A 20,337-nucleotide genomic window follows, 5' to 3' on the forward strand; every position below is an offset into this window, starting at 1 on the left:
ATAAACTCTTGCTGCCACAAGAGGGTCTCTCCTGTCCTTCACTGAGCGCAGCATTTGCTGGAAAAATTAGCAGTAGCAGAACACATTATATACCATCGGGGGCAGAACACAACAACCATCAGGTCAGAATACACAGGGAAGCCATTGAAATCCACAAACACCTGGATAATTTTAACAGGAAAGAAGAAAACCTTAAAGTAAACAAAGTTTGGCTACCAGTCCTGAAAAACACCAAAATCAAGAACCAGCCCATGGAAATGAAAACCACCCAAGGTCAGGGGCATTTCCCAGCAGACAATGGTTCATTAATTAAATAGACACCCTGAGGCCTTGCCATTCAACAACTGATCAACACAGAGGTTAGCATGTAAATCACTTCCTCTCAACCAAGGGTCACACAGTCTGTCTATCGATCGATCGATCGATCTATACCCCACTTCCTTCCATGCCAGCATTCTCTGAAGATGCCAGCCATAGATGCTGACAAAACATCAGGAATAAACTCTTCCAGGATGGCCACATAGCACGAAAACCCCACAAAAACTATGGATTCCTGCCATGAAAGCCTTTGACTTCACAAAAGATAACATCTTCCAAACTCACTGTGTCCATTCCAGAATGGAACCACTGATTGAAATGGAGTTCGATTTGAGGTTTGAACTTGGATTTCTTATATACCAAGAGCCTTTGGAGGTGATGTTTAGAATTTGGTCTTTCTTTATTTGTCTTGAAATTCAGTGGCTGAAGCACTGTAGGACTATATCTGCCCTTTTAAATTAATAGGCCTTAAAATAACGAGAGCTAGAACCATGTAAGGAATATTTAAGTGTTTCATTTCTTCATAGCCTCTGTTCAGCCTTGCCAAAGATTAGAAATATTATGGACCATGAGATGTTTTCTTTCTGTATCTTAAATATGGGAAAAATGTAGAATTTTGTACTATATTTTTAACCAGTTGCATTATAGAAAAATTAATGGCATATTTAAGTACTGTAATTTCTGCCTTGATTTCCTGTCCTCTCCTTCTATTTCCATTATGTTGATTTTCTGCTTTTAATATTCTTCACCTGCTGCATTTGATTGCATGTTTCCAAAGTAAAATGTATTTGGTTGGAACAAATATTTAACATAGTAAAAGAGATATTTTATTGCTTGTTTCTAAAGTAAAATGTATTTGCTTGTGAAGAAATATTTCATATTGTAAAACTTCAGAAAATGATGTTCATCTTCGCACTAATTTTTGCCACATAGCTTCCCAAGATCTTGTTTCCTCTGTAACTATTAGAGAAGTGAGGGGAAAAAAATCATGACTACATTTTATATAGAAAAGTTTCCTTACAACAATCATGCATAGTCATTTTGGCAGGTTAGAAAAAAAGAGTTGATTGTCCAATAAAACATGGTCCAAGTACATTTGTCAAGTATTGAAAGCAGTAATTTATTACCGCTGCAACAAAGAAATGGACTTAAGCTAATTATGGAAAGTGAAGTAATTGTTACAAAACAATTGCAGTCAGTTATTACCTAAGCCAGCTATGCAGATGTAAATGTGAACTTAATTCTGGGAACTGAATTGTGTGATACAAGGGCAACAGAAACATTTTCTAAGTGAAATTAAACCATGAAAAATATCCACAGCAACCAAACATCTGTTTATTCAGCATAAACATTTTTGCTTCATAAACTGCAATTGAAAATTTGGCAGAAAATTGGGGGGGGGGGAATCAGGATTACAGTACATGCTTAAATGGGGGGAAGATTGTGACACATGGACTGCATACAGTCCCTCAGGGTGCCAGTGTGGTCTTCCACAACCCCCAGTTTTTTGGTTTTTTTGTTTTACTAAAAAAGGAATCGTGTGAGCTTTCTAGGTGCTGTGGGGTGCAGTTTGACTAGATCCTCTTCCGAGGGTTTTTAAAGCAAGATTGTAATGTTGGCAAGTTTTCAAAACTGGAATAAGGGGCATGTAGAGTTGCCAATCAGAAAATAGTTATTAAGAAATTTGTGCTTTATCTAAATACCAAATAGAACTATTACTTTAACTTAGCCATATACTTCTCTGTAAAATTAACACATTGTCTTTATTGATAAATTACATGATGCACACATTTCTGTCTTTATGAAAGATGTACATAAAAAAATCCAAGTTTTTAAACTATTCTGTTAAGTCTTTATAAAAGGAAAAGCTCTCCAACTTTCAGATAGGGGACATCTTTTATAATAAGGGACAGGTTTTCCATATATCAAAGAAGGGGCATCCCTTATAGCCAACCTGACAACCCTAACTGAGGGTCTTTGCAAGAGGAGAACCAAACTAGAAGTAAGTTGCAGTCACTTTCAGTTTTAGAGTAATGGTCCCTCCTTTGCCTCAATCATGTTGACAAGGAACAACCTTGCAAAATAACCTCCAAGGTCCTTCCAAGTCATTAGGCATGTTTTTTGAAATCTGATTGGAAGAGACATTGTTTTTCCATGTCCAGTAGGGGACATGTGTGGCTGGGTGGCCCTTAGACCGCAACACGTTGCCAATCCTGTTTAAATGATCACCTGAATCTAGAATGACATGATGTATAGACTACATCAGAAATGTGAGAGAATATAAAATAATTTTATTTTGACCGCTTAAAGCTTTCCTCCACTCTTGAAGAGTCATTAGAGCTTTTCTCTGGAATTAGGCATTTCAGTGAAATTATTGTTTTCAGGAAGTTAGGCGTGAAACAGTCTTCCCCGAAGGGTTGGCTTTAAGCCGCCCCTACCATAGGCAGATTAGAGCTGTGGCAATCGCACTCTGCAGCTCCAATCCGCTGGGGCGCTGGGCCCATAACTGCCCAGAAGGCGACTTTTAGTGCCAGTCTGTATCAGCCCTTAGTTTCTGTACCAGATGCTAACGTCTGGTCTTTGTAAAGCTGAATTGCAGCCATATGTGTATTTATCTGAGGCTTTTGCAGACTTCTTGCTTGGTTGGCCAGTGAAGATGAGACCCAGTCACATGTTACTTTTGGCATAAAGGAGACCCAAGGCAACAGAAGGATTTTTGGGATGACTGGGTTATGTAGGAACAGATTTGCTCCCCACACACCCTGTGATTATGGGTGTTTTTTAGTGTAACACATGAGTTAGCTCTAGGGTCACTTTTAAGTAATTGGGAAGAGGATCACATCCAGAATTTGGGGGGAGACTTCAGTATTCAGTTATTTGTCTGTTTGTTCCTTACATTTATATTCTGCCTTTCTTCCACTGCCAGCTCAAGGTGGCATATGTGGGTTCTCCACATGTTTATTTACCTTTTTGCACTTTTTTCCTGCCTTTCTCCCAAAATGAGATCCATCCCCCATTTTGAGATCATCATGTCCTTTTTCTCACATGTTCTATTTAATTTCAACAAGTGTTGGGGAAATAAATTTGTTTTTGTTATTTTATGTCACTAAAGCGATTTTAGATAGTATTTTTATATGACCAAAATCTAAAGTATCTCAGCTCAGAAACATGCTTATAAAGATACCTCTTTTAAAAAAACTAGTAAAAATGGAAGTTTTTATCCATGGTGAACATAAAACTAAATTTCTGTTCCTTTTACCTGACACATTTCATTAGAGTATTGTGTCCCAGCAATTTAATTTACCACTCGTAGTACAGTGCGCCCATGTCATACATGGGCACATCATACATGGTTTCCAGCATATGCTGGAAGCTGCACCGAAAATAAGTCTTGCGCGCCCCAGAAGAAGTAATGGGGTGCACACAGCACCACGTGGCAAGCACAAGCCCCATTACTTCCAATGGGGTTCAAGCTTATGCATATTTTCTTTTATGTGGAGGGGATCCGGAATGTATACATGGTTGCTTATGAAAAGGAATAGGAAGATACTCCTTAAGCATTTGTAAATCGGTATCTCTTCCCCCTTCCCAGCCACAAGAAGAAAGAGTATTTTAACTTTCTGGGAAAGGACTGAGGCAAAAATGCCATTTAACATTACAGAGGTTGGAAGTGCTATTCATATACAACATATCCTTTTGTCCTGATCAGATGTTGATAATGTCTGTTCCTAAATGGGTATGGTGGCAATGGGAGAGTGAAGCCCATTCCCACCACCCCTCTACTTCATCCCAAAGCCATAGAGCTTAAAGGAGTTTGACTTGGCTGGCTTGTGACCAGTCTGAAACAAAGCTGTTCAGTCATAGACTTATCTGTGCATGAAAAACATACCCATATGTTCTGAATCGGGAGTTTGCCATTGGTTAACAAACATGCAAAGTGAAACATTTCCACTTCTTTCTTGAACCTGAGGCTTATTATTCCAAATAGCACAAATAAATACAAGCAAAACCTTCAGTATTTTTATGTGTACTCAGCAGAGCTGAAAGGCCCTCAGGAGGTTCATTCTTGTTACTCTTCAAAGATGCACAAAACAAAAGAGACAATGAGGGAGAAAGCTTTATGGAAAAGTTGGACAAGGGGAGTGATAAAAAGGGTCTGTGTATTAATTTAATTGTGAAGATGGGGGTGGAAAAATAAAAAGAAACTGTTGTAAAGCTTCATTCTGGAAGGCCAGATGCTCCAAATGTAAAAAGAGGATTATTTAAGTTAAGTTTACTCACATGTAGGATAAAATTAAGTAGATAAAATACAGCGACTTCTCCCCCACTCCTTCCTGATACTCTCCAGATAGTTTTGGCTATATTGTGTTTCATCCCCTATCTAATATCATAGGTGATTAGGAATGGTGGATACAGTTGAAACATCTGAATAGTACCACATTGGAGGTGGCTAAATTATGTTAGTTATAAGTGAAAACGAAATCCCTCCATCACTGAAGGATTGGATATTGTGGATATGGGCATTGTATAACAAGCTAAATCTTCCAAATAGTATTAGGGTGAGAGAGTAGAGAGGGTAATAGCATCAAAAATATTTGTTTCTATTTTGTTTTGGAATAATAAGGGGTAACTATAATTTATTAGGTATCCCATAAAATGTAATGTAATGTTGATACACTTGTAGATGTCATACATCTGAGCTAGCTGTGGGTTTTAGAAGAAAAATGGCCGAACCTCCCTCCCTCCCATGCACAAAGAAAAAATGAGATCCTTGACAACCTAGAAAAATACAACAGAGGAGATACATAGAAGAAATCAATTTATTTAGTAATGCAAAAATGGATTGATTACAATGGGTAGAGTTTTATAGGATGTAAACTAGTTGAAGTTATTATTGTGATATGTCAGTTGTTTTAGGAAGGCGGAAATAGCCATTACCTTACTATTCCTTTATTATTCATTGTAAATTTCTCTCAAGAAACCTTTGTTGTCACAACTCCTGAATAGCCTTTTTGGAGCATAGAAATTGATCTTCCTTGGCTAACACACTGTAATACTAACTTCTTGTGTTTCAGAACTCTGAAAGTTAACAGAAGGTAGGATGGATGCTACAGTAATATTGCCTATTCTGAAGAAAAAGTTGGCCTTCCTTTCAGGTAGAGTTTCTGTGATTTATTCTTTAGCCTGTTGTGCTTTGAAGAACTGAAATGTTGACTGTTACCTGGATTTTCCCTTCCCCTTCCTTCTGATTAAGTCATGGAAGTATACTGTAGAAATTACGCAAGTTCAAAGCTTACTTTTCATCTACAGCCACATGTTATCCCTTCTGAGGTACAAAGACCATAAATTGCTATGGATTCTTAAGTTAATTTTTTCTCCAGATTTGCCTATTAAAATTATCCTTATACATTTTGTTGTTTTAATTTGTTTAAAAATGATAAATTAATCTGGACTCAAAAAATTGTTAACTGGTTTGTGAATAATCAATTCGAAAAGCATGAGAGATTTCCTAAGAGTCTGTAACCCAGTCATTGACCACACCGAGATCTCCCTCAGACAATACTATTTGTATGTCTTATTGTTGATAGGTATTTCACTACAAGTTTCTGGTTAACATTTCATACATTTTGTATTATTGAAATTGAAGTTGGACCCTGCAGTGTTGGCTGTCTGCCCAAATTTCTCACTTTGTTGTGGAGGAGTGTTCTTGTTAAGCAGGTTTTATTTAATAATGGAAGCTTTGTTCCTAATAATTTGTGTTGAGCATCCACAAAGGGCTTTCTTGTCTTCCTTAGAACTAAATATATATTATTAAGCATTTTATGGAATGCAATCCATATTTATTATTTGTTATGTGTTGTAATTATACTAAAAAATTCTAGTTTTGTATCATGCTTGAGGATTTGTTCATTGGTAAGTGAGTACAACTTGACAATATTTCTCTGAGGAAGTAACTAATTTATGAGGTATAGCCCTAAGTGAGAGACAAATGTTTAGTCTCATGTAGACTCAATGAGAATGCTCCATGGTGGTACTGTTCCCTGTGTGTCTAAGGACAGTAAAACTTAGTATATATTCAAAATTAAATTAGCATTTCTAGGAGCTCTCACATATTACTAATAGAAGCAAGGGTTCTTAATTTTATCTTTTCCCAGAACAACACCTTGGCAGATAATAGTGTACATTGTTCCCCTGCCTTATGTGGAAGATTCATTCCAGAATACACACACCCTCCCCACATAAGGCAAGTAGCGCATATGCTTGAACCCCATTGAAAATAATGGGGATTGTGCATGTCACGCGGCGTGACATGTGTACCACGGAGGCAGCACCATTGCCATTTCCATCACATGACTTTCAGTGTAAGCTGACAGCTGCTTATAGCGAAGTCATAAGTTGCTGTGCAAACTAGTTAGTGTGTAAGAGAGAAATGTGGACATATAATAGGACCTATGAGTGTGTTGCAGTGGTTTCAATGTTGGACTAGGACTCTGGGGGGTGAAGATTCAAATCCCTGCCCGACCAGGGAAATCCACTGGGTAGCCTTGGACAAGTTACACTATCTCAACCTCATGAAGGCAATGGCAAATCCCCTCTGAACAAACCTTGACAAAAGAACTGCACTTTAGTGTTATCATAAGTCAATAGTGTCTTGAAGACACACAACAACAACACAGCCATAATACTCTTTATCCTAGAGGAATTGTCAAAATGTAAGGTATGGATATTGACATCACCTATCCTGCCTTCTCCAACTATGTGGGTTGTCCCTAGCCTCATTTCATCCATTGGAAAAGAAGTAGTTCAGGGAAAGAAGGGCCTGATCCATGGGCTTGCATGGTATCTTCTTAAGAGTTGGTGCATCAAGAGAATTGTGTGTACAGTAGCTTTTTAAAAGTTCCTGGAAAGGAGTGGTTTACCATTTTGAATACTACTTAGCACATGTATTTGAAAATAAGATTCATTGTACAACAGGTGTGTATGGAACTGGATAGGGCTGTGTTTGTGTGTGTGCAGAAGAGAAAGAGAGAGTTAATCTGGGGGTACCTTTTGTTACCAACCCCTTCTTTTGTTTCTGATAAAGTGAATGCAAAGCCTAAATTGTAAGCTTGAGGGTAGGGAACTGTCCAACTACCATAACTAATTGCAAGCTGCTCTGGGAATTTGTAGCTGATGATGTGGTTTAAATATTCTAAACCAATTAAAAAACAAACAAACAAAATAGAGTGTGTTATCCTTTGTTCAATTGCCTCAGGTCCCTATTGCTTATACCTCTCAGATTTTTTAGAAGCCATATTGTCATTAGCAGAAAAGGTAAGGAACATTGCTTTCTTTTTAAAGCTGTTCTCTGCTTGATGAATGGTACACCCATTATTTTTGCACTTTGCTGTGTGGATATCTGTATTTTTGTCTCAGACAGTTTGCTTTCTGCTCTAGAGAATAAACCAACAAATTTTCTTTTCTTTTTTGAAAAATGGTTTTGTATATATTGTGCTGAAAATACTAAAAAGTGTGTGATATCATAAAGAATCAGCATGTGAGACAAGATAAGGGTTAAGAGATCAGTCTTTCAAAATCATTTTATTATCTTGCATATGCCTATATACCTTTACCTTTATCTTTGTATACTTCAATTTTTTTCTTGAATAAATTAAAGGGCCCATTCACACTCATGTTTTTGTACCAAGTAGATCTGGGGAGATTTGATGATGCAATACCGAATCAAAGTTCCCACTACATTTACCGGGATTGAATCTCTCCATGGCAATTTAACCCTATTGACGTTCACATTATTATTTGTATCATTTTAAAATGGATGAAAATGCCATTTTGATTGTTCTTATTTTTTTTAATAAAATGTCAATTAAATGATACACATCTACATCATACTATTTGGGTGATATTTTTCCGGTCTAGTTCAACATTAAGCTGCATTCTCGTGTTGTATAGTATAGAGGAATTGTTAAGTGTGCTAGCTTCAATAATGACTACTGGTGTGTGAATTGATGCCATGCCCTTCACCACCTCACAGGATGGCAATGGCAAGCCCCTCCGAAGAACCCTTGCCAAGAAACCACCATGATATCTTCGCCTTAGAGGGCTCCCCCCCCCCTGTCAGCCTTGAAGGATGGACTTTGCAAGCCCCTATGAAGAAACCTTGCCAAGAAACCCCTGTGATAGCTTTGCCTTGGAAGGATCCCCCCCCCCTTTCAGTCTTGGAGAATGGTAACGGCAAGCCCCTATGAAGAAACTTTGCTGAGAAATCCCCATGATAGGGTGGCTCTAGGGTCACCATAAGTCGAAAACAGAGGCAGACAACACAGAGAGCAATGGCAACCACGCAATAGCAACAGTGCACGTTATAAAATTTTATTTTTTTTTTAAAAAATCCACTCTTTCATCATGTTCCCAAAAGAACACACATACACACCAATTTTTGAGTGCTCTAGGAATCAGCCATTGGCAGTGCAGATGAATTAAAGAGGACAAATTCACTGATAGAAGAGGGAAAAAACTGGGCACTGCTTTAAAGGGACAGCTCTCAGAGGCGTGGTAAATTTGAATCTGAACACTTTCTGATGCTAACTTGAGGAAAATGGAGGCAGGAGAAGACATACCAACCACATTTATGGAGATGGATTTTTCACCCAACAATGGCACTTTGCAGGGAAGCCAAAATCTGTGGGATGGTTATGTCCTGTCCCTCAACACATAAACCCTCCTTCATGAGTGCACTGAATGGGATTGACATCATGTTCCCATTTGCTGCTCCTTAAAAAAAATGGTTCTTTTAAAAAGACATACTGGAAGCTCTGCATACAAAAGAACCAGTTTAACTGGGCTTTACATTGCCCCCCCCCCCCCAATCATGCTGAATATAACTGGCATGAGTATGAACGACCCCCACCCCCTTTAACCTGGTTTCCACACTGGGTTAAATTGTAGTATGAATGAGGCTCAAGAATACTGTTGATACGTAATGGTAACGTAATATAATGCTAGTATAAATCTACATAGAAGTTTATCTAAATGAGGCTTGAAGTTTGTACACATTGAACCATCAGAAGGCAAAGATGTCACTATCTCAACTACTCGCGGACAATTTTAGATTTTGGAATAGTTCAGATTTTGGAATTCGGGATAAGGGATATTCAACCTTTGTCTGAAATGTCCTGTTTAAATATTGATTTAATACTTAATGGTGCTTTTTCTCATAACCAAAGATCAAAATTGTTAAAACTGTTTTGAGGAATAGGTTGCAAAACTGCATTGCTAGAGGACAGTGTACCGTATATGCCTTGGCAACTGGTTTCCGCTGCCCTTTGCCCATGTTACATTGCCAGGGGATTCATACTGTGATCAGCTTCTCCCTCTGTGCATTGTTTCTTGACATGTTCGTAGCAGAAGCATTTCTACTGCCAGACACAAGAGCCTGAGGAAGCAAGATATGGAATGAAGACAGGGGAAAGGGCCTTGTCTTTTAGTAGAGAGAAGAAAAACATGGCCTTCAAGACCTTGCTCGATGCTACTCTCATCAGCAGTACCAGCATAGCTGGTTGTGAGAGATTATGAGACTTGAAACATAGAAACATCTGTCAGGCCACTCATTCCCCCCAATTGTTGCCTTAAATGAACAGCTGGACCTTGGCAGGAGTGGGAAGGCTGCTGACCTCCAGCGGAATTGTTCTGTGCACCTTGCCTGGAGCAGGACAAGGAAGGCCAACCTTAGCATTTTGGTGCCTTTATGCTTGAAGGTCTTTTGTAAAAGCAAGCATTTCATTTTACTTTTTTTAAAACAACATTTCTTCATTTTCTGCTAGATATATTTTCTTATTGTCTTTAAAGCCTGTGCAGTAAATGAACAGTGTTGGAAGATAATTAGTTATAATTTAATAAGAGTTCTTTTTTTAAAAAAAAATCTTAAAATCAAGAGTAGAATAGAACAGAGGAGAGAAATGACCAGCAGGACAGCTCTTTTGCTGCCAAAGACATTTTACAGCATGTTTTCCTGGCAGGCTTTAAATATATAGCTTTTTGGCAATCATTTTCATTCTGACCATGAAACGTTCCACCTGTTGCAAACACTTGACTGCAAAAAACGGACATCCCTGATTCTCTCTACTGCAGCCATAGTGTCTAGAAGGTTCTTCAACCCTCTGTAGATGTTTTTTGGAGGTGTAAGGGACTGCCATGTGCATAAGGAACCAATCAGCTGTTCTTTTTCACATGCTTTCTGCTCACATGAAGTCAGCATTTGGTTACAACCCATTATAATATGAATCTAGGATCCATTGTCCAACACATTTCTCTCCTTCTTTTCCTGGCATAATTTTAGAGTAACCCCTTTAAAAGCAACCCTTAATATAGTGTCAGGTATTGTATTTTTAAATTTTCTTTTATGAACCTTCTTTGTCTTCCTGTAAGAATAATATAAAATGTCCAGAGGGGGGGGGGGCACCTAGTTTTTGTCTCATTGTCCAAACAAACACTTACTGAAAAAGAAAACACTTACGACTGCAAGATGTACAATAAGAGGAAGGTAAATACTATTTCCTTAAGCATGCTTAGCTGTTTCAAGTTATGGGATCAATATGATCTTGCTCTTTTGAACAATGCAGTCATTTCCTCTTCCTGCACCTGCTGTTTACTGTTGGTTGAATTCCTGTTCCCTGGGAGGAGATGAGGTATAGGCAAGCTCTTTCAATCACTGATGATTAAACCTTGGCATTTAACTGGTGATATCTCAGCAGTTAGGTTTGGTTTTTGCTTTTTTTCTATAAGGGTGGATTGGCAGTGCAAGAGAGTCTTTCATTTCTCTCTCTGTTTGCCATGTCACTAGTTGTAGGAAGATTTAAACAGAGACATAACATTTTGAAACCAGACAAGCTTTTATCAATATTGCTAGTACCAAGGAATCTCAGCCTATTTTGAAGGATATTATACTAGGATCATACCACTTAAGCTTGTAGTAGGGATCATAGCATATGTATGAATGTTGCAATAAAACTCACTTCCCATAGAATGCTAGCAAGTGAAAAAAGTGTTATGGGAGCGAAGATTTCAATTCCGCAATCTCTCATTTGTTGAGGTGTTGTGGTTTCATGGATTGTATCTGATGTTCTCCCTCTGCACTTGGATTACTCTTTGATCCTGGGAGGGTTCTGCCAGTGGGGAAGAAAAGAATTATCATTGTTTCCCCTGCAGCTCCCTATGTTTCCCACTCCTAATTTTGCTCCTGGGGATTGTGATATTCTTTCAAGATGATGATATACAAGAGGGAAGGCACTTCCACTGGCTAAAAAACAGTGAAAATTACCTAGGGAGTAGTGTTGTGCACCTTGTTTGTTTGTCATCTCTCTCTTTTTTTTTTTAAGAATCTTGGAAGTCTGGGTTAAACAAGGGAGATGGGATGCTGATGATCTTTTTAGCATTTATTAGACAATCAGCTTTCATATTGAAAATCAGCTTTTGGTGTCTTTACTATAGTGCTCATCACAAATCACTGATGACAAAATGTTGTATTTAACATTCATATTTCTCATTTTTAAAAAGCTCATAGTGCTTCACATATGTAATTTGATTTTACCTTCACGAACATTATCATCTGATGCAATCCAGTACAATTATCCATCACTTCCTTGAGATTAGAAGATGGAAAAGAGAAGTACAGCTGCATGTCATCAACATATTGATGACACTTCAAGTGTTATTGCCTAGCCACCCGCCTGTGTGTCTTTGCTTGTAGGACCTTGAAAGCAAGTAAACATGACAGAGAGAGGCAACCACACATTACCTACTGTATTCTTCTAAAAGTTGAACCAGTGCTGTGTCCATCGCGCTCTTCCTTGTCCTTTTCTCCTCTGTCTCCCATGGCGTCTGGGAGAAGGGGAACAACAAGATGCCTCTGTCATTGCAAACACTGCTATTTTTTAACCTGAAAAACAAGGGCAGCTTGCTAAGGTTCAGAGGACAACAGCATTGACTCTCTGACTGTGTCCACCCAGTAGCTTGCTCCAGATTTCCAGATGGATTCACTGAGTGGCTTCATATAAAATCTTCATCGAAGATTTTGGCTCTAGTTGTGGGCAAGATGACTTGAAAAGGGAAAACCAGGCCACTTTCAGAGCAGCTTGACAGAGTTTCCAAGAAAAACCTCTCTTTGTTCCCTAGTTCAGTTAAGTTTGAAGTTTTAAGATCCTGTAAGTTGGTCTTTGAAGTTTTGCTCCTCAAAACCTAACACATCCTTGTGGTTGTACCTTCTGATTAATTCAGTTTAAAACAAAGGTAAATCTCAAATATATACCTGAATTTTTATCCTTTGCTTCCATTTAACAGACTTTGCACTTGTATTAATAATAATAAATTGTTTATTTATAGCCCGCTTTTCCTTGGTAGATCAAAGCGGGTTACACAGAAGTACACAAAGGTACACTTTACAAACAGTATCACATAAAAATCCAAATCAGTATATAAACTATTAAAAACAGTGTTAAAATTACAAAATTAAAACCACACAATAACTAGTTTAAAGTGCTGGTGCAATGGGGAGAGAGCAGATATTACAGCGTCTGGGGAAAAGCCTGTTGGAAGAGGAAGGTTTTTAACCTCTTCCTAAATAGGTCAAGGTAGGTAGCCGAGCGGAGCTCACCGGGAAGAGAGTTCCAAAGCTGCGGAGCCGAGATAGAGAACGCCCTCTGTGCAGTCACAGAATATTTCGTGTCTGGAACCCTCAGCAGTTGCTTCCCAGCTGACCTGAAAGCGCGGGGCGGATTATATGGGGAGAGGCGGTCCTCCAAGTACCCTGGGCCCAAGCCATTTAGGGCTTTATATTGGTCTGTGAATAAAAATGTACTCTAGTTTAAATGTAAAAAACAAGTCTGATAATTCTCATTTTAAACATATTAAAAACTCTTTCTTGAAGTAGATTAGATTGGTTTGCTGCAAAGGATACAGAATGCTTTGTTCTCTGTACAGTTGGCCCTTCTTATACATGGATTTTTTATACACGGATTCAAGCATCCATGGTTTGAAAATGTTCAAAAAAAGTATAAATTTCAAATATCAAACCTTGATTTTCCATTTTTTATAACGGACACCATTTTGCTATGTCATTATATTTAATGGGACTTGAGCATCCACAAATTTTGTTATCCACGGGGGATCTTGGAACCAAACCCCAGCATATAACAAGAGTCCACTGTACTTGCTTTTAGAGGTTGCTTAATGAACTATGGTGTTCACTCTGTAATGAAGTGACATTTCTGACAAAAATAGTAATGGTAGAAACAGAATTGATTCCCCATTACCTTCCTGTAGGGTTCTGAAACCATTGGGCATAAAAAATGTCCCATTATCTTTATATAAAGCAGCTTTAACATAGATTTGGTCCTCTTGGCTTTTTTTTTTTTTTAAAGTATAGAAACACCTTGTGAAGGGTGGAAATAAATATTATAATGTCATTGGACTGAACATGCCATACTAAAGTATATTTCCACAAGATGTTGTTCTCTTTTATAACCATAGTAATGAAGCCATATTTAGCAGGCTATAACCTGATTTTTCTGCTGATTAATGCTTTATGATGTCTGCAGTCATGGAAGATGTTTTTGTCCCACCTACAAAAATCTAGGAAATGGTTTTCTTTAATCTAAAAGTTTGAATTAGTGGTGGCTGAACTCATTTCACTCTGATTTGGAACTGGACCAGCAATTAACAACAATCATTGGGGAACAATTAGGAAACAAATCAGTGTTTTGTCTATATTTTGTTCAAGTCCTAAACACCAATAATGGCAAGCAGGATTCTGGGAACTTCAGGCATTCCCAGAGAAGCTTTCCATCCTTGGGATAAAGGCGCTGTGAAATTTCTAAGCATGTTGCATCAAACACTAGGAAATTTCCTAACCAAAAAGACTTACAACTTTTGCAAAAGCTTCTCACATTTCAAATATCTTTCCTGACACCTCTATTTTATAGCCTTTTTAGCAAGTCTTTCCTCCCTCGGTTGTATTAAAGGCAGGTTACAGCATTGACAAGTTGCGACAGATGTGTTTTTCATTCAAGACTTTTAAATAGTGTGCTAGTAACTAGTTACTGTGGTTTACACATTTATCATGGTATTGTAAGTTTTATTTTTTTTTAATTCACATATTTATATTTATAGGCCATATTTGAAAAATAAGCTCCCCCCCACACACACAAAGCAGCTGGCCATCAAAATATTAAGAAAGTGTAATGTGACCTCAAATTAAATTCTTCTTTTGGAAGCAAGTTGGGGAGATTTTTTCCCCGTTTGATAGGACTGCACATAATCAGTGTCTAAAACAGAATGTCTTATGTGGTCAGATTAATGGCTAATCTTTTGGAAATTTAGGTTATGTGCCCTGCTACACTAGTGAAGAATTAAACAGAACTCTCTCTGAAGTTAAGCCTGATCCGAAGCCATGTGATTATGCTAGCACACACTGTGTCTATTTTAGTCTTTGTCACATATCTTAGCTTACAATATCATTGCCAAAAGGGCACTTTGTACCACGTCTCCATGCAGCATTTTTCAAAAGTATGAGAATTTGGCTCATTCTAAAAAAAAATCAGTTTTAGTGGCAAGTATGATAAATAGTTGATAGCATGGCATTTCCCCCTGGCAAAATGCAAAACTTAAAATTCTTCTGTTTTTACAGGTGGGAAGGATCGAAGAAGTGGCCTCATTCTGACAATTCCATTATGCCTTGAACAAACAAATATGGATGAACTGAGTGTCACCTTGGACTACCTGCTAAGCATTCCAAGGTGACTCAATGATTGTGGCTCTAAAGTGCTTTCTATTATCATAGTATTTCTAACCAAAATATGTTTTTTGATTACATCTCATTATATTTTCTTGAGATGAGGGGATAGACAGAAGCCTTAAAATGGTGTGTGCCTCGGATATAAATACTGTTTGGAAAGCCCTAGGAAAGAATAATGAAACACACTTTGTTGTCCTTGAGCACTTGCTGATTAGAATCACTTCTCTCTTAGTTCTGAAGTACAGATACAGATAAGTTGTACTGGAGTGTTCTAACATTTCAAATGTGGATAATATATTACTTTGAGAGATATAGACTGCTCAGCAAGGATGTTGATGCTGTTAGAATTGGGAATGTATTTTTCAAACAGTCGTGTTGATGTGAGACTAAATATAGGCACAGGTATGTCAAGTGAGACATCAAAGTTTGTGGAATTCTGATTCTTGGGACTACAATGCCTGTTGGATGTTTGCATCATCTTCACCTATTAAAGGCAGAGCACCTGTGTGGGGAGAAAAGTGGTAAAGACAATGATAATAGGGAGCATGAAACACATTGAGCTACAGGTTGCAACTTTAAATGTTCTATCCAAGGTGCTGAACACTGGGAGAGGGTGGGGCCGAGTTCAACTCTTTGAAGGGTACCTTTGGGTCTTGGACTAAAACTGGACTAGATTAATCTGCCCACAGACATTGGGCCCATCAGGCACTGCTGCTAGAGTTACTTATCTCCCCACCCCCCAGTATATAAAAATGCTGCCATTTTGACATGTTGTGTCAATATTTCTTTGTCATGCCCTTGTCTGTCTCCTGCCATCATAACTCATAGCAGCTTAACGTACATTACTTGTAACATATTACTTTGGAGTCTGTTTCATAACAAGGAATGTGCAACTTCATTGTGATGCAGCAAAGTTAATTCATTTCCCTAGCTCTGATTTAGGGTGTGTTTTTCCCCTATAATATATATTCATAACAGAAAGTACCAAATGAAAAAAAAACCCAAAACTTCAAGACAGTTTGTTCTCATTCTTTTTGTAAAACAAAATCTAAGACATCCTTGGGGTTTGAAACAAATTGCTAATTTTATTTATTTATTTATTGGAAGCACATGTAATTTTTTCAGTAGTTTGTCTTTTGTGCCCCCCTTCCATATACCTTGAAGTAATGTCTCCCTAATTGCCGTGATATTGGTTTATTTTATCTAAATATTTAGAATGCAATTCTAGATTTGTTTTAAAACAAGGATGGGGCGGGGGACGTATGGTCCTTCACATGTTTTCTGGATAGCAATTCCCATGAGCTCTAGCCAGGACTGCCTGTGGTAGGGCATAGTAGGGGTTGCAATCAAGGCGTCACATTCCCCATCCTTGCTTTGGAGGAAGAAGCAGAATATATGTACAGTTGACAGTGAAATAATAATAATAATAATAATAATAATAATAATAATAATAATAATATATTTATAGCCTGCCCAGTCACTAGGAATCCAGGCGGGTTACAACAGTAAAAATGTATTAGAAATACAATAAAATACTAATTGATCCCTTCTCAACCCCCTCCTCAATACTAAAACGACAATTAAACAATCAAAGTTTAAAACCAATAAAATGCTATACACCATTAGGTTAAAATTGCTGCATGTCTTTGGCAGAGCTGTTTTTCATTATTTTACATGTAAAGCACCATATATATTGCACTATATAAATAAACAATGATCATAAATGATCATAATAACTGCTTAACAAGTCAGACAGTTGTAGATGTGTCATTATGTCCTGTTTGAAGGCAACTCCTGTGTGGAGAAAAAGCCTGCACCCTGGGCTAATCAAATAGTCCTTTCGATGTCCCAAAAAAATAAGGGTTGCTTCTAATATACCTGTTGTTGCTGTAGAAGTGCCCTCACATGGCTGTGCAATTCTGACATGCCATGGAAGAATCTTGATCCTTTCACAGTTACATGGGCATTATCTGTTTCCTGGTTCACGTGGCAAGAATGCTACAGCAGTGGCTTAGCAATACATAACACAAGACCACAATGGTTTGAATGAGAACCCTATTTCTAAGCCAGTAGTATAAGTAGAGTTGCATAACTATAACTCTTGATCTTCAATTGATGCTTTTTAGTGTAACATACCTTGTTCATTTTTCTGTTGAACCTGTAAAATAAAACATTCATTGTAAGTGGGCAAAAAGATGGTTTGTAGGGGTTGAATGATTTGTTACTCAAAAAAGTCCCATGAATTTGGGTCCTCCTATAAAAAACCCTCTGGTGTAACAGGATGCTGCCTTGGAAATAAATGGGGAGAAAATGTCATTACATCTTTTAAAAAGATTGAAAGGAAGGGAGTAGTTTCTTTTGGCAAGATAGCTTAATCAAGTCAGTAACAGATAAATAGTGCCCTGTGACCTGAATAGTGCCCTGTGTTTGTATTCATTTTATTTCATTTTATCTTATTTAATTTTTGCAGTGAAAAATGTAAAGCCAGAGGGTTTACTGTTATCGTGGATGGCAGAAAATCTCAGTGGAATGTTGTCAAGACTGTTGTGTTAATGCTACAGGTAAGGGCTTTTTAAAAATTTTTCCACAAAATTAAGTTTTGTTTAGATTAATTTATGTCTATGCACAGCATTATACATTGATAAAATCCAGTAGCTTTATAATGACCAAGTATGATTTGTTATTTGTGCAAACAGAAGTGAGCCTCACTCTATTCTTCCAGAACAGGAGGAAGTCATGTGAAGCTTTCGTTTACTTTTTGTTTATGTAGAGGGAAGCTATGGGGCTTTTTTTTTTTTGGAAAGTATACTTTATTTAAAAACCTTGATATTTGAAAACAGTACAGAATGAAAAGTGTCATTACAAACTGCAATCAAAAGCTTCAGATTTCCCTGCACAGACTTGCTTTCCCTTTTACAACATACTCAAATGTATAATGAGGAACAATATTTATTGTGCTTGAGCTGGATTGGTAATTCACAAACACTTTTATTTTTGTGTTTTTAAAGATATTTTGGTAGCTGGTCTAGTCCAGGGATGGACAACGTGACCATCCAAACGCTGGACTGGAACTCTCATCAGCACCCATCATTTGTTGTATTGGCTGGGGTGGGTGAGTGTTTTGAGCCTGAAAATACTGAGGAGTCACAAATTGTCCACCCCAGCCTAGTCACTACTTCCTCAGAGATGAGAGCTCTGTTTTGCATGCCTGGAAAGATGCAGTAACAACCACCAAAGAGCACTAGATAAAAGAATTGTCTATTACTTATCATTGTCAGGAAAGTATTCTGTAGAAAGCAGAAAGATAAGGGCTTCCATAAAGGGGATCAACCTCCACTTTTTGGAGTTATTTGTATCGTGAGGAAGTGGATGGTGCAACCATTTTAGGACTGTGCTATCCAAATGCTATGAGAGCCATGGGACATCTCCCCTTTCTGCTTCATGTACTGTACTTTCTGCATGCCAGGGACTTGAAGTGTTATTTTTTAATGTGTAGACTTTTGAGTGGTCACCAGTACTCTTCATTTTTGATACCACCTGTGCCAAGGTGATTATAGTTTAGTTAGAATTTCTAGATATCTTAAATAATTGCACCTAATAGTACAGACAAAAAACATTTTCCTGTTCCTTTTATAAAATCAAATAAAGTCAATGTAGTATCTAACTTTTAGATTTTATTTTGTTTTTTGCAATTTCTTTTTCTACCGGTGGTTTATTTTTGGTTTTATGATGTTTATATCATTCCCTAATATCCTGTGATGAAGGGGGGGGGGGGGTTAAAAATACCTTCAATAAGTAAATAAATAATAGCAGAGTTGTGTGTTTTCTTATTTGTTGCAAAAAATGGGAAAGGATACCTCTTAAAATTAACTAAGGTGAAAGAAAAAAACATTTTTCCATGGATGGAGAGCAGGCGTTAAGGCTGCATTGGAAAATTAATGCTAAAATTGCTTATTTTTAAATAATACTTGAATGAACTGTCCTTTGCTTTAGACTGAAAAATAGGACAATGCTTTTATCCCTCTTGGTTTTATGAAAATTTCCAACAGATGCTGGCTTAATGAGGTTTAACATTTTGACCCCAAACCATTTTTTGTCAAGTGGAAAGACATATTGCTTTCCTTTTTTTCTCATTCTGTATGAATGCTCTTTTACCAGACGTGTGCTGCCAAGGTCGCTGAATAATAAGCACTTTGTTCCTGCTGTCTGCCTATTTAACATGTTATGTGTGTGTCCACATAAAATAGGCTAAATCTGAAAAGCAAGTTTTAGGCAAAGGATAACAACTGAACCACAAGTAATTCCAAAGAGTTCTCATTTGTGAAGTGATGCTCTTCTTTTGGTTAAACGAGTGGAGTGAAGTTCCTTATGATCTCTCATGTAAAGAAATTTACATGATCTCTCATGTAAAGAAAAAGATGTGCATTTTACAGCTGCTGCTTAGGAAATGAATTAATGAATACCCAACAAACAATTTTACCTTATATGTAAGAGATACTTGTACTGCATTCCTATATGTTGAACTACACGGAATGACATCCAGTTGAACTCAGTGGGGCTTATTCCTGAGTAGACATGTATAGGATTGATTGCTTAAAATAGTGCTTTGAAATTATTCCAAGTTGCCCATGAACTCTGTCTTGGTCATTGTGATTGACTTTATGTTCTGCTTCGAGAAGCAACCTGTTAAGTTTCAGATTTGCTGTCACAACCTTTTTCATTACTGAAGTACTAGGAATAACGTTCAGGAGCATAGCAAATTTTCTGTGTAGAAGCTAATTACATACAGTGACTAATGGGTTACCTATCTTCTGTATATGATAAGGAAGAATATAATTACATGAGTTTTAGCCAGTTGGAGCATGAATGGAAACATGATGTTCTGCAATAACTGACAATTCTGTGTTTGTTATCTTGCATCTTCTTAGAATGTTGTTCCAGCAGAAGTATCACTTGTCTGTGTAGTAAAACCAGATGAATTCTGGGACAAGAAGGTTACACATTTTTGCTTTTGGAAAGAGAAGGATAGGCTTGGCTTTGAGGTAAGTATATATCTATTTTTACTTGTTAGGGTTGAGTACTGTTGTTAATCTACAACTGCATGTCATATTCCTTGTAAAAATGTATAGCCTCTCATCTGCAGAACAATTGTTGAAAGTCTCATTAGATCTCACAATAAAGGTTTTTCATAACAGTGACTTTGGCAGCACTATGTCAGGTTCATCAGTAAC

General features: G+C 37.5%; 1 protein-coding gene across 6 annotated transcripts in view; it reads left to right on the top strand.

Annotated features, from left to right (window-relative positions):
- SESTD1 (SEC14 and spectrin domain containing 1) overlaps positions 1 to 20,337 on the top strand; it is a 78,316-nt gene that overhangs the window by 21,434 nt on the left and 36,545 nt on the right. For all 6 annotated transcript variants that reach the window (XM_089519661.1, XM_089519657.1, XM_089519656.1 and 3 more), the window contains 4 exons: positions 5,394 to 5,474; positions 14,999 to 15,107; positions 17,577 to 17,667; positions 20,035 to 20,148. In XM_089519661.1, coding sequence (XP_089375787.1) covers positions 5,420 to 5,474; positions 14,999 to 15,107; positions 17,577 to 17,667; positions 20,035 to 20,148 — 369 coding nt within the window. In that variant the 5' untranslated portion in view covers positions 5,394 to 5,419. The remainder of the gene's footprint in view (positions 1 to 5,393; positions 5,475 to 14,998; positions 15,108 to 17,576; positions 17,668 to 20,034; positions 20,149 to 20,337) is intronic.

This window comes from Sceloporus occidentalis, unplaced genomic scaffold (genome assembly GCF_023333645.1).
Source record: "Sceloporus occidentalis isolate IW3139 unplaced genomic scaffold, rSceOcc1.0.p SCAF_4, whole genome shotgun sequence".
Classification (NCBI taxonomy): Eukaryota; Metazoa; Chordata; class Lepidosauria; order Squamata; family Phrynosomatidae; genus Sceloporus; species Sceloporus occidentalis.